This window comes from Rhinatrema bivittatum, chromosome 4, assembly GCF_901001135.1.
Source record: "Rhinatrema bivittatum chromosome 4, aRhiBiv1.1, whole genome shotgun sequence".
In the NCBI taxonomy this organism is placed as follows: Eukaryota; Metazoa; Chordata; class Amphibia; order Gymnophiona; family Rhinatrematidae; genus Rhinatrema; species Rhinatrema bivittatum.
The window spans coordinates 23,539,590-23,553,104 of record NC_042618.1 but is presented as its reverse complement, the minus strand read 5'-3'; the positions used below and the strand labels follow the sequence as shown (position 1 = coordinate 23,553,104).

The 13,515-nt window shown below is 48.5% G+C and overlaps 1 protein-coding gene across 3 annotated transcripts in view; it reads left to right on the top strand.

Moving 5' to 3' along the window:
• Positions 1-13,515, top strand: part of PRIMA1 (proline rich membrane anchor 1) — a 104,065-nt gene that overhangs the window by 33,628 nt on the left and 56,922 nt on the right. For all 3 annotated transcript variants that reach the window (XM_029597857.1, XM_029597855.1, XM_029597856.1), the window contains exon 3: positions 6,138-6,276. In XM_029597857.1, coding sequence (XP_029453717.1) covers positions 6,138-6,276 — 139 coding nt within the window. The remainder of the gene's footprint in view (positions 1-6,137; positions 6,277-13,515) is intronic.

Below are 13,515 nucleotides of genomic sequence, written 5' to 3'. Positions count from 1 at the left end.
ATATCCACAATGAGTGTGCACGAGGTCTGTCTGCAGAATCTGCCTCCATTGCATGCAAATACAGATTATTATGGAGGTCCTGTAAGCCAGACCTCTTTGTGGCACTCCTGGACCGGAGTTCCTTATCCTTGGAGCACCCTAAGTCAATGGTAAATAACTAGCCAGCCAGACAGCCACCACTTTAGCGCAAAAATACAGAAAGTTTGATTAAAAAGGTGTTACCTAGAGCTTGTTTGCTGACTGTTATTTCCATGCATTCAAATAAAATAACAAAGCAACTACACGGTTTCAGTCAGACAAAGAAGCATTTTTTATTTTTACCTGTAATCTGCCTAGAACAACTGTTGTTGGATGAGGTGGAATGTAAAGACCTTTATAAATACATAAAGTCCTATATCTGAATAGCTTTATTTCATGGTGCTAGAGAGACCAAACCTTTAAACCTACAAGATACACTTGTGATAGGTTTATAGATGTGTACTCAGGGAACGCACACTCCCCTGACCTTCCAGTGCGAGTTCACGCATTCCAGAGCTATCGCTAAGCCCCACGGCGTGTGGAAGTGCAGATGTCCTGTACTGATCGGAGGGTCTGGCGCAGGCCTCCCTTCCTGGAGCTTTGCCAACATGCAGTCTAACAGCTATTGTGCAAGGAAGTGCGACTACCAATTTAGAGAGGCACTCGAAGCCAAGAAAGTCAATGTAAAGCATGCAAAACACGGAGGACTCCGCTTACAGGGAGTTCTGTTTTAAAGCAGGCCTCGCCGCTTGCCCCCTTCAGAAACAAACTCTGCTGAAGAGAAGGCTGAATAGGAAAGAGGAAATTTAACTTGCCAGCCCCAGGCAGGCATTTTCAACTGGAGCACCAGCTATGGAAATAACGGGAGCTGTAAGAATATGCTCTGTAGTGGGACGCGGCGTCTCCCTTCCCCCAGTGGTGAACCACAGCCACCGCTGGGGAGCACCTGTTTGGCCGTGTGGCCCCCTGAGAAGCCACACAGAAGCTGCCGAGAGGGAAGAGTGATGGTGGCGCAGGTGACCGCAAAGCGTGTGCTGAGCTCCTGGGTGGGGGTGGGGGGCACTGGATTTTCTTTCCTTCCCTTCGGTCTCCTACCCACCGCAAGATTATTTTTCCAGTGTGAGTTTGGAAGCGCTGCAGCTTTACATTTTTCGGCGTAGGAGAACATGGTATAAGAACTCCCTTTATTCCTCACACTGGAAATAGGAGCGTCTTGTCTGTAGGAACACTCGTGCCTGCTCCCAAGAGCTCTCTTATGGGAAGAATCCACTAGGAGTTATTCTCGATGGGAGGAAGGGCGGACGCGATAGGAGCGGCCAGATCTGAAGTGGCCCGCGGTGCCAGTGGCTGCTGCGAGATGGGCCCCCGCCGCGCCTCCTCTGCTGGGCACCAGCCCCCTGCACGCACCTTAGGGAAGAGTGATTGCCACCTGACTGAGTCCCACTCATGCACGGGAGGGCAGGAGACTCCCATCCAAGGCATGAGACGTGGCAGGTCTGATACCGAGTATGCCGGTGAGCAAGCAAGTTATCTGGGTAAAGTTATCCAGATAGCTTTCACCAGATAGTCAGTGGAACTTAATCGGATAAGCACTCCACGCACTGTAGGCGGGGAAAGTTATCTGAGCAAAGGTATCCTAATGGCTGAGGAGTGGCCGATCTCCCCTCCCACCACTCAGGGCTGGCGCAAGCATATTTGGTGTCCTAGGCGAACCTTTGGTCTTTCACCCCCCATTGTGATCTTCTTTTGGAACGACGGTATATCAAACACCTAAATAAATAAATAAACGTAACTACTGGCAGCAGTGGCTCTAGCACAGTATTGGCTCTGGTACAGCCCCCTCTAGACCTCACACTGGCAGGATTTTGCCGCCCCCCCTCCCCCCCCCAAACCTTGATGCTCTAGGTGAGTGTCTGGTTTGCCTAATGGAAGCTCCGGTCCTGCTCAGGCTAAGCGGCTCCCTTCCTACCCCCAGAATTTTACAAAATAGAAATGGCAGAGCAGCACTCCTCATGCCCTACCTTGAAAAACCTCTAGGCCAAAATCTTATCCCCCCACCACACCTAAATCCCCCCCCAAAATGTCCCCCAGAGTACAGTGGGAGCAGGAGAGGCTCTTACCAGCCCTCACTCCACTGAATGTTACGCACCAACACTCTGATAGGCCCTGGCTCTGCAGTATTCACCTATGTGCTTCAGGCCCAGAAGAAGCAGCCAATCCCTGTTCAGCACCGAGTTCTGAATGGGGATTGGTTGCTTCACCCAGGAGTAAAGTGAATAAATTAATACTGGGTGCCAGGAGCGGTCGGAGCCTCTCCTGCTCTTGCTTTGCTGTGGGGACGCTTTTGGGGGACCCGGGTTGGAGTTGGGCGACGGGATTTCAGGCCACAGTCTCTTCAAGGCAGGGGACGAGGGGGGGGGGGATCAGTGATGCTCCTCCTCCATTATTTTGTAAGATATCGTCCTTCCTCAGAAAACATCAAACTATAAATCAAGAAATATAAAGCATCAATCATATTAGTGAAACCATACTAATAAAAATAATTAATATTTCAAAACAGTAGAATAACATCCAATAATTAAAAACTCATAAATTTTTTTAAATTTCCCAAACACCAATACAATATTTCAAAACAGCGTACACATCAAAGAACTCCCGATTAATTAAAATCAATAAGGATTAAATAAAAATCACTCACTCTCCATACCTAGGAACATTTGACTTCTGGTCAACCTGAGATTGTTATGGAGTAGTGGGATGGGAAGGGAGGTGCACAAGCTTTCTCCTACCTCATATACGCACACATTCATCCTCATGCTCACACTGGCACACACAAAAACTCTTTCAAAACTCACACACGTTCACAGACACACTCAAGCTGGCTGCCTCCCTCTCTCTCAAGTGCACACATACACACACACAGTGGCTCTCTCTCTCTAGGGCACACGCACACTGACTTCACTCCCTTTCTGCCACACACATATGCTGGTTCCACTCTCTCTCTTCCACTCACACACATACTGGCTCCATTCCTTCTCCTCCACACACCAACACACACATATACATGTTAGCTCCATTCCCTCTCATCCACATAGGCACAGGCTCCATTTCCTCTCCTCCAGTCACACACAGGCTGGTTCCATTCCTTCTCCTTCACACACACACACACACACACACACACACTGGCTACTCTCTGTCTTCTTCACACAAACACTGATTCCACTCCCTCTCTTACACACACAACACACAGGTGCTGGCTCCACTCCACCTCCTCCAAAGAAACACATGTATGCAGGCTCTGGCTCCAGCTCCAGTCCCTCTCCTTCAGTTTGGGTCGCCGGCCTCCTCCTCTTCTGCTGCCGGGCAGGATGGGCTCCCCTGGTGGCCACAAGCCTCTTCTATCTCTGATGCTGGGCGGGATAGGCGTCCCTGGCGGCCGCCGGCCTCCTCTTCTGCCGCCGGGCAGGATGGGCTCCCCCGGTGGCTGCAGGCCTCCTCTGTGTTGTGTTTTGGACATTGAGGCGTGGGCCCTTGGTCGCTGCGAGAGATGGCACCTGCCACAGGGCGGAGCCCTGCGGGGACTTGCAGCGATGAACACAGAGAATGTGAGTCCTTATTATACTGCAACGTAGATGGTAACCCGAGGAAGGGGCAATGATCCCAGCCAGAAGAGGAGATGCCTGATGGCAATGTTCTGCCTGAAGGCTGCAGAGTGGAAAAGGCAGTTTACGCAGTCTCACCAGGTCCCGAGAGGGAGATGGGTCCGGTAGTGGTCCGCGAAGCAGGGTAGGCCAGGAACCCAGGCCTAGATGGAAAGACCAGTGAGAGTAGATCCGGTAGTGGTCCGTGGTGCGGGGTAGGCTGAGGATCTTAGGCATCCTTGTAGGTGGTAGACGACCCCAGGGGGTAGGCAGGAGCGAGGCAAGGCCCCCCGAGGAGTGGGTACCTTAGGCGTCCTAGTTAGTAGCAGATAACCCCGGAGGGTGTAAAGGAGCGAGGCAAGGCCCCCGAGGAGCGGGTACCTAAGTCGTCCTGGAGCGAGAGTACACAGAGCGGGAGCGTCTGGTATCGTAGAGAGAGATCAGCATGGAGGATTCCTTGCTAACTCGTATTAGGAATCGTGAACGGAGTTTAAATATCAGAGTCATGTGACGTCATGCGGCGGGGACGCCCCCGAGGTTCCCGCCATGACGCACGTAAAGGACGGGGGCTGCGCGCGTGCTTGCGTGCGCCCTAAGTGACTCCTGGAGAAAAATGGCGAACGCAATCGCCCATGCCGGACTGGGGACGCCGGAGGGGATGGCGTGGAGAAGCAGAGGCAGCCATCTTCCCAAGAGGAACCGAGTCAGGCAGGAAAAAGGTGAGCAATAGAGGGCGCAGCCGTCTGCGGCTGACGGGCGGGATAGGTATCTTTTCTTCTTTGGATAGGATTCCCTGCCCCCTTGGCGCCCCCTCCCCCCCTACAGACTGGCACCTGGGGGCCTTGGCTCCCCTGGCCTTCCCTCGCTACATCACTGCCAGGAATATTATTATTACTGAATAATTTTTTTTCGTGGGGTGTGTCTCACATGTACAAATTTCTTGCTCCTTCCTATCGTGCTAACACCCCCAGGGTCTTTAAAAGCGAGGTTTTCCAACCCTGTCCAGGAGCTTTACCTCGCAGGTCTGGTTGTTAGGATATGAATTAATTAATTAAGTTTTTACAGCATTTAGGATAGCCACAAAGAATATGCACAAATTGGAGACTGGCTGAGTGTTCCTTGCGAACTGGTTTGGCATAGAGTTCCCTAGGACTGGGGCCTGGAAAACATGCCCCAGAATTATTTCAGTGCAGGAAAGTGGTGAGTTTGTGCGTGAGTATGTGTGAGTGTATGTGTGTGTGTGTGAGAGAGTGTATGTGTGTGTGCATGCGTGTGTGTGTGAGTATGTGTGAGTGTATGTGTGTGTGTATGAGAGAGTGTATGTGTGCGTGCGTGCGTGTGTGAGTGTGAGTATGTGTGAGTGTATGTGTGTGTGTGTGTGAGAGAGTGTATGTGTGTGTGCGTGCGTGTGTGTGAGTGTGAGTATGTGTGAGTGTGTGTGTGTGTGAGTGTGTGTGTGTGTGAGAGAGTGTGTGTGTGTGTGAGTGTGTGTGTGTGTGAGAGAGTGTATGTGTGTGTGAGTGTGTGTGAGTGTGTGTGTGTGTGTGAGAGAGTGTATGTGTGTGTGCATGCGTGCGTGTGTGTGTGTGTGTGTGAGAGAGTGTATGTGGTGTGCGTGCGTGTGTGAGTGTGTGTGTGTGTGATTGTGCGTGCGTGTGCGGTGCCTTTTTCCCTTGTTTAACTAATGGCGAGGCAGCTTTCAAAATGCTTGATGACATCACAGTGTGCTCTGACCTCTCTGGGATTTCAAGCGGAGCGGCCTGTTCTCCCCCAGGAAAGAGAAACAAAAAAGGGGATTCTGTGTGTTTCAGAGGGGCATCAAGGGCACACGAAAAGTGTGAGCTGGGGGTCCTGGGGCCGACATTTCAGTGGAATTGAATGAACAATTCAAACGTTGTAGGTGGGGGAGGGGGGAGCAGGGGGGGTGTACATTTTACAGGAGGGCTAGGCAGAGAGCCGCAGATGTGATGGCTTCATGAAACCGGTTTCCAAGTAGGAAATTATGCTAAAAGTGACATTTCCCTGGGCCTCCTTTCAGTGGGATCCGAAATCTGACTTTTTGCAGCTGGTGGTTCTCTGACCCTTGGTTGGATGCTGTCAGAGAGCAGTGCGTGGAGCACAGGGCACAGAAACACCCGCAGTGAAAGTGCAGTTCTTTGGCCTGTTTGTTAGCTGCCCCGGCCTGCAGTGAAAGGGCTTCATTGATGTATGGATTTGTTCGTGATGGGACTTGGCTTCAGATTTTTCATTCTCGGCGCGCAGCCCCCCTCCCCGATTAAGAGGACGCGCACGCCAGGAAAAAAAAAAAAAAAAGCAGAATTTAGTCAATCGGGTTCATCAGTTTTGGGGCCTTTTCCACCAGCGCGCGTGCCCTCTGCATGGGAGAGGTTCGTGTTAGCAAAAGAGGCTTGGATTGGGGCCCATTCTGCTCCGTGAGTTGCAGGCTCCCGCTGACGTAAACCGATTGACTCTTTGCAGATCACTCAGGGTGAGCTCCAGAATTCATGTTCCAGGTCCACGGCCGAGAAAGGAAGTGGCGGTTGCCAGCAGGCCTGCTGTCGGCCCCCTCCTCCGTTACCACCTCCGCCGCCACCTCCACCGCCTCCCAGGCCCAAAGGTAAGAAAGGGGGTTTCTAATGTGGCTTTGTCTTGTGAACACATGGGAAAGGTTACAGGGGTTTGCCAGCGGGTGGGGGGGGGGGGGGGGGTGTCTGTATTTTTTCGCTGGAGCATGAGACCTGCTGCCGTGTTTCTCCGACAATAAGACGGGTCTTGTATTCTTTTTTAGCTCTGAAAAGAAATGGCTAGGGCTTATTTTCAGGGGATGTCTTATTTTTTTTTTTTCCCCATGATTGGTGAATGAGGACAAGGCTTAAGCCCACCTCCTCTTTCATTCACCAATCAGATTCAGTTTTCGGCCGAACCTTTTTGGTTTGGCCTTCGCTATCGGCCCGTCGTGGGAAATTTCGTTTTCCCGCGGTTCGAGGGCAGAAGGGGGGGTTTGTAAAAAATAAATAAATAAATAAATAAATAAATAAAACCAACCGAAATCCACCCCAACCCTTCAAATTTCATTCATTGCAATCCCCCCCTCCCGCCCCCCCCCCAATACTTACCGAAAGTCCCTGTGGGGGGGGGGGCAGACGGAGGGTTGTAAAAAAAAAACAAAAAAAAAACCCCCCAAACCCACCCCAACCCTTCAAATTTCATTCATTGCAATCCCCTCCCCCCCAAGACGCGCCTTCCATGTGACAGGGGCCGGCCAATGGCGCCGATAGCCTGTCACATGGAAAGGGCAAAGGGCCATCGGCGCATTTTGATTGCTGACGGCCCGGGACCCCCGCTGGACCACCAGGGAGTTTCAGCAAGGTTTTTTTTAGGGGGGGGTTTGCAATAAATTACATTTGGAGGGTTGGGGTGGGTTTGGGGTTTTTTTGTTTTGTTTTTTACAACCCTCCGTCTGCCCCCCTCCCAGGGACCTTTGGTAAGTCTTGGGTGGGGGGGGGGGTCAGGAGGGTGGGGGGGATTGCAATGAATGAAATTTGAAGGGTTGGGGGGGGTTTGTTTGTTTTTTTTTTTTTTTTACAACCCTCCGTCTGGCCCCCCCCCCCCCCGCGGTTTTGGGCCCCCCCCCCAGGACTTTTGGTAAGTCTGGGGGGGGATCTCAGTCGGGAGGGCAAGTCTTGGGGTGGAACCGCTCGTCGTCTTAACAGCTTGGGCTTATTTTTGGAGTAGGGCTTACATTTCAAGCCCTATTCCAAAAATCCTAAAAATCAAGCTAGGGCTTATTTTCAGGGTAGGGTTTATTATTGGAGAAACACGGCATTATGAGTTAACAGTGGGATTGTTTTCCCGGTCAGGTCAGAAAGAGCTAAGGGCTGGATGAACTAACCGGTTTTTCCCCATTTTGTGTCTGTGGGGCGGGGGGAGAATGTTTAGGACACCCGGCCCTCTAGTGAGCCCGATGGGGAAACTTCAGGAATGCAAAAGCTGTAAGCAAGCAGTGCAGAGGCAATCGATGCCTGCAGGACGTTTGAACAACCGTAGTACAGAGTAGAGATGTGCATTAGTTTATCACGAATTAGACAATTTCAACGAAATTGCCTAATTCGTCGTGATTCGGAGGGTTCGAACCCCAACACGGATTTTCCCCGAACTTCAGGGAAAATTCGTTTTTGGGGTTAGTATGGGAGACATTTATTAAAAAAAAACAAAAACCCACCCCAACCCAAAGTTTTGGGGACCCCCCCCCCCCCCCCAAGACTTGCCAAAAGTCCCTGGTGATCCAGCGCGGGAGACATTTATTAAAAAAAAAACAAAAACCCACCCCAACCCAAAGTTTTGGGGACCCCCCCCCCCCCCAAGACTTGCCAAAAGTCCCTGGTGATCCAGCGCGGGTCCTGGAGCGATCTCCTGCACTCGGGCCGTCGGCTGCCAGTATTCAAAATGGCGCCGATAGCCTTTGCCCTTACTATGTCACAGGGGCTACCGGTGCCATTGGTCGGCCCCTGTCACATGGTAGGAGCGCAACAGGAAAAGTCCTGGGAGCGAGGAGCAAGGAATGGATCTACTCTCTGGGATCTGCTGGGTACTTCTTAGTGAACCAGACTGGTCACTGTCAAAGATGGGATGATGGGCTCCATGCACCTCTGGTCTGACCCAAAATGATGTATCTTATCTCGTTATGAACCAGGGTTTGAGACATCCGTAATAAATGTCATGGGCTTAATTATAGAGGAAACCTTCAACCACAGTGCTAAGAAACCAGCAGTTTGGGAAACCTGATGCAGTGCTTTTTAGCGTAGGACTGGACCTGTGCCCGCGGCGTGTTCTTTGAAAGTCTTCCATGTAACTCTCTTGGGCCTTCCAGCTCCGGAAACCAAATTCATCACATCAGCCAGCCCTTAATCCTTCTACCAAGGGTAATTCTTTTTCCATGTGCTTGGAGCTCTGACTGCAGGTCTGACGTTTTCATACTGTAGGGATTGCGGAGGTCAGAGAATCTATGGCTGGTGGCAGCTTGTGATTCCCGAAGCGGTGTTTTGTCACGGCCGGTCTAACACTGGCCGCGTCGAGCTGTTCCCCTGCCGATTTATAGCACTACAGTTTTCAAAGCAGCAAGTACATTTGCCTTTCGGACCCTAATTCCAGACAAATCAAATGCATCTATCACCCTGCTTTTCTGCAGAAGCCCAATGCGAGGTTCAAAGTAAACCAATTAAAAAAAAAAACAAAAAAGCGGAATGAATAAATATCGCATCATAAAGTACACCCAATAAATAAAAGCATATCATAACTTGTGTAGCAGATAAAAGAAGCAGCTGGAACATTTCAGATTTTAAGCTTCTGGCTGACCGTTGATCCCTCGTTGGGACTCATTATGGAGGGAAGCCCTGAGCAGGAGTTTCCGTGGACCAGGTTTCAAGTTTCTTCGTCGGCTCTGGGGCACATAATCCCAAAAAGCCAAGTGGTATTTAAACTCCTTTGTTTCGAAAATATTTCTCTTCTTGCTCTGCTATTTTGTAATTTCTTTCCTTTCTCGGTTTCAGTCCTTTTTCTCCCTCTTTTCTGGTTTTGAATTTTACTTTTAGTTTCCTACTTTCTCCCTTTTTTCTTCCCTTCCCCTATCTTCTCTCACTTACTCACGATCGCTTACGTCCGAGGTTCAGCAGGAATAAATATAAGCAAGTTAAATACTTATGCACGCCACTTTGGCAGGTTGTAAAATAACAATTTATTGCGTAACCTGTGGCCCCTCCCTGGAATGACCCTGGCCCCATCCCCTTTTTTACACACACACACAAATTTGCTCTCAGATCCTGATTTATGCGTGTATATTGCATTTTTTTTTAAATAGTGTACATTCGCGTTTATGCTATTTTATGTGAGCAAGTGCATTTTAATTTTCGCGTGCAACGTTTGAAAATTCACCATTAAGCCTTTGAAAATTGCCTCCAAAGAGCTTCTGAGGCTGGATTCCCCAAAGGAAACTTAGAATAAAATCCCACAGCTCAGCACTGTGGGGTACGTATATTTTACTGCTTATATTAGTGATGTGAGCAACAAAAGTGACCTGCGAATATTTGGTAATGCAGATTCATACAGGTGAATTTCTGTTTTGGGATAATAAAGAAGCTGGACACAGCTATTAGTAAAGCCTTGCTGCTGACATTGCCCACCATCCATTTCAGACCACGGTTATAGCTGAAAGGACTGAGGCAGCAGCCCAAGGGAGTTCATAAGAACATAAGAAATTGCCATGCTGGGTCAGACCAAGGGTCCATCAAGCCCAGCATCCTGTTTCCAACAGTGGCCAATTCAGGTCACAAGTACCTGCAGGATCGCAAGGGGTAGATAGGTTTCAAGCTACCTACCCCAAGGATAAGCATTGGATTTCTTCAACACCACCTTAATAATGGTTAATGGACTTTTCCTCCAGGAACTTGTCCAAACCTTTTTTAAACGGAGCTATACTAACAGCTTTCACCACATCCTCTGGCAACGAATCCCAGAGTTTAATTATGTGGTTTATGTTAACCCTTCTTTGGGAAAGGCAGATACCATTCCCTGCCCGGGCCACTGGGTCATGGTCAAGAAAATGATGTAGTGGAGCAGACAAAGTGAAACCTTCGCTACATAGGGCTTCCTCGACTCCTCTGTGATGGAACAACTTCTTTGTTTGGCACAAGACTTAACATTTTCATGCAGGGAAAACAACTGGAAGGTGTAATGAATCCAAGAGTCCAATCCCAGGCGAATAATTCAGAGAATAGTACAGGTGGGTTCCAAAAGTGTCTGTTTTTATTCACAGAAGCAGAAGTAGTTACAGAGTCCACACACGTCCACTGGTAATTCACGGTGAAGCTGGTACACTCATATGCACTATGAAAGTACAGCCCCATCTCTAGACGAGCGTAGGGCAGTGAGGAGACCAGCTCTCACCAAGATTAGACCTCCCCTCTCCCGACGCCCTGCCCCTGATAACCCAAGGGGCTGAAGTTCCCACCACCCTGAGCACAAGAAACAGTCTCTGCTGTTCTCCTCAGGTTCTTTCCCCCGCACTCGTTTCCAGCTCACTCTGCCCTTTATGTAGAGTGTCCGGAGGAAGTTCCGGAAGACCAGGAAAATCTCTCAGATGGGGGTCCTGCAGAGTCCTCTCTGGGGCCTTTTTTTGTTTGTTGGCCTGCACCCAGGAAGTGTCCATGCTGGAAGAACCAGTACCACAACAAAACAGGTGCTGACTCGCCAGTTTCCTCTTGCAGAACTGGGCACAGTAAAAAAAAAAATAAAATATTACAATCCTTGAACGTCTTAGCACGCACTTACCTCCAGGCTTAACAGGAAGGGCTTACAGATCTACTAAAAACTCAGTGGTCCCTGAGTATGTAATAACATTTGGCAATAGGGCACGGTGCTAGAATTTACATTGCATGTTAGTGAGTTTAAAGGCCTGAGGCAGTTTTCAGGATCTGTATCTTGATTCTTAAAGCTTTTTGCCAAGCGTCCCATGAGAACCCTGCAAATAGCTGGATATAGTTAAAAAGAAAACCCTATGAGGCCTAACTTAGTGGTTCTCAGCTCGATCCTCGGGAACCAGAAGTAGGTTAAAATGTTAAATGACAAGTTAGATGATTGTCATTCTTTTATTGTCTAAATTTTATCTCTTGTGTAGCGGGACCCCATTTTGATCAGCCTACATTGGCTGCCAGTTGCGTATCATGTTAAGTTATAACATTGCTACTGTAGTTCACAAGCTTATTGCCTTTGATTCCGTACCGTGGGCGAATGCCATGCTCCATCTGTACAATCCTACGCCTGCCTTGTGCTCTTTTCAGTGAGGGTTGTTGGATCTGTACACTGTGCGTGTCTCATGGCGACATGGGAACGAGCCTTTTTGGTTGCCATCCCAATCCTCTGGAGTTCACTGCCTGCTGAATTGCGTCTTACCACTTGCACCAAAACATTCAAGACTCATCTAAAAATGCACCTGTTCCGACTTGCCTTTGCTTAACTGATGTATAAGCTCTTTAAGGATTGTTTTGTGATTACTGATGTTTTTAGTTGTTGTTTTATGAACTTTTGTTTTAATTGGCATTGTTAGTCTTATGTATTTGGACTATTATATGTATGGTAATTTTATGTATGTATCTTTTGTAAGTCACCTAGAGTTTGTCACCAGGCGACAAATAAATAAATAAATACAATTGGCTGGTGGGCTGCATCTGGGAATCTACGATGCCGGGGTCCATCTGGCGGAGGAGGAGGGATGAGCTTAACCTCCTGGGCCCTTGGCGTGGTCATGTCCATGCTAGGTTGGCATTGCTTTCAAACCCCTGGTTTCTGATGCTGTGCGGGAGGGTTTTTCAGTATAAGTCAGGATAGAAGACCAACAAAAATGAATACATAAAAAATCCTCTTCACTCTCTTTCCCACTGTTCAGTCCAAGAAAGAGTCATCGAGGTTAGCAGATGGTGTTCAGCAAAAAGTTACTTTAGTTTCAAAATCAAAATCTAGGCAAGAATGGAAACGATAGGGAACAGCATTAGGAAAGCCAATGTCAGAAAAAGCATGCTCTCCTCGTCCATCAGACGTCTTCTTGGTGTCCTCTTCAATGTTCCAGCACACAAGAACTGGGAAAAGGCGACAAAAATCCCCTTGTTTGCAAAAACTAGTCTTCAGAAAGCAGTCACTCCAACAATGTCTAGGAGTAAAAGCAAAAAGCAAGGGTTTCCCTTCCTTCAGGGACTGGTTCAATTTCGCGAATCCAAAAATCTAGCAAAATCTTCACGTTCCAAAGATCTGCTCCCTAGGTCACCTCGACTGCAAAGCCAAGAAACCCGCTTTCCTCCTGGTCGGTCCCCCTGGGGATGGCAAAGACCCAGATCACATGCTCAGGGGGATTTTTTATAATCCCCAGCAGCCTCCCACGAAAAGGTGGGGAGAAAGCCGGGGGAGGAATCCAAAAATGCAAACCCCCATCCCACTGCCTATGCTAGAAATGTCTAGGAAAATTCTAGTGGCAGGCAAAGCTGGGTCTTTGAGTCTAATATTTGTTTACTCTTGTATGTTTTTATATGGGTGGTGTACATTTTAATTACTATGGATGGACTGTTGTTAACCTCCTAGTATTGTAGATAGGTGGCCTGTAAATTTTTATATAAATAAATAATCCACCTGGCCAGCCAAGTTTTCAGGATATCCACCATGCACATGCATGAAGTGCTTGCAGATCTACCCCATGAATATTCATTAGGGATATCCTGAAAACCTGACTGGCCAGGTGGTCTCTGAGGGGTGGTTTGAGAACCACTGGTCTAACCAACTTATTAGTGACCATTTTTAGCCCAACTACACTGGCTCCCAGTCGCTAGCCACATTGAATTTTAAGTACTTTCCCTAGTTAAATCTCTTCATAACTGGGTACTGCACTGTCTAACACCTGCGATTCAAAAATGTCAACCGACCCGGTCACTACGGTCAGCGACACAATGCCTTCTGGAGATCCCTGCATTGAGATCAATTAAGTGGTTAGTGTGGCAGAACAGAATGTTTGCTGGAGCTGCCCCTACAAGACATCAGAGCAGAACGACCTGCTTTGCTTCAGGAAAATATTGAAAGCACCCTTGTTTTCTCCAATTTTAATGTATAGTCAGTCCTCTCCACTTAGTGCAGGCTCTCTTAGTGCTGCTTTGCTTTGTTTGTTTTATTTATTTATAGTCTATTTTACTTTTTTAGACTTGTTTTGTGGATTTGATTATGCGTGTGCCGTTATAATCCGTTGAGGACTGTAGATCAGTGGAATATGTCTTTCAAATAAATAAATAAAATAACCACAGGCTTAAGCATTTCCTGATGC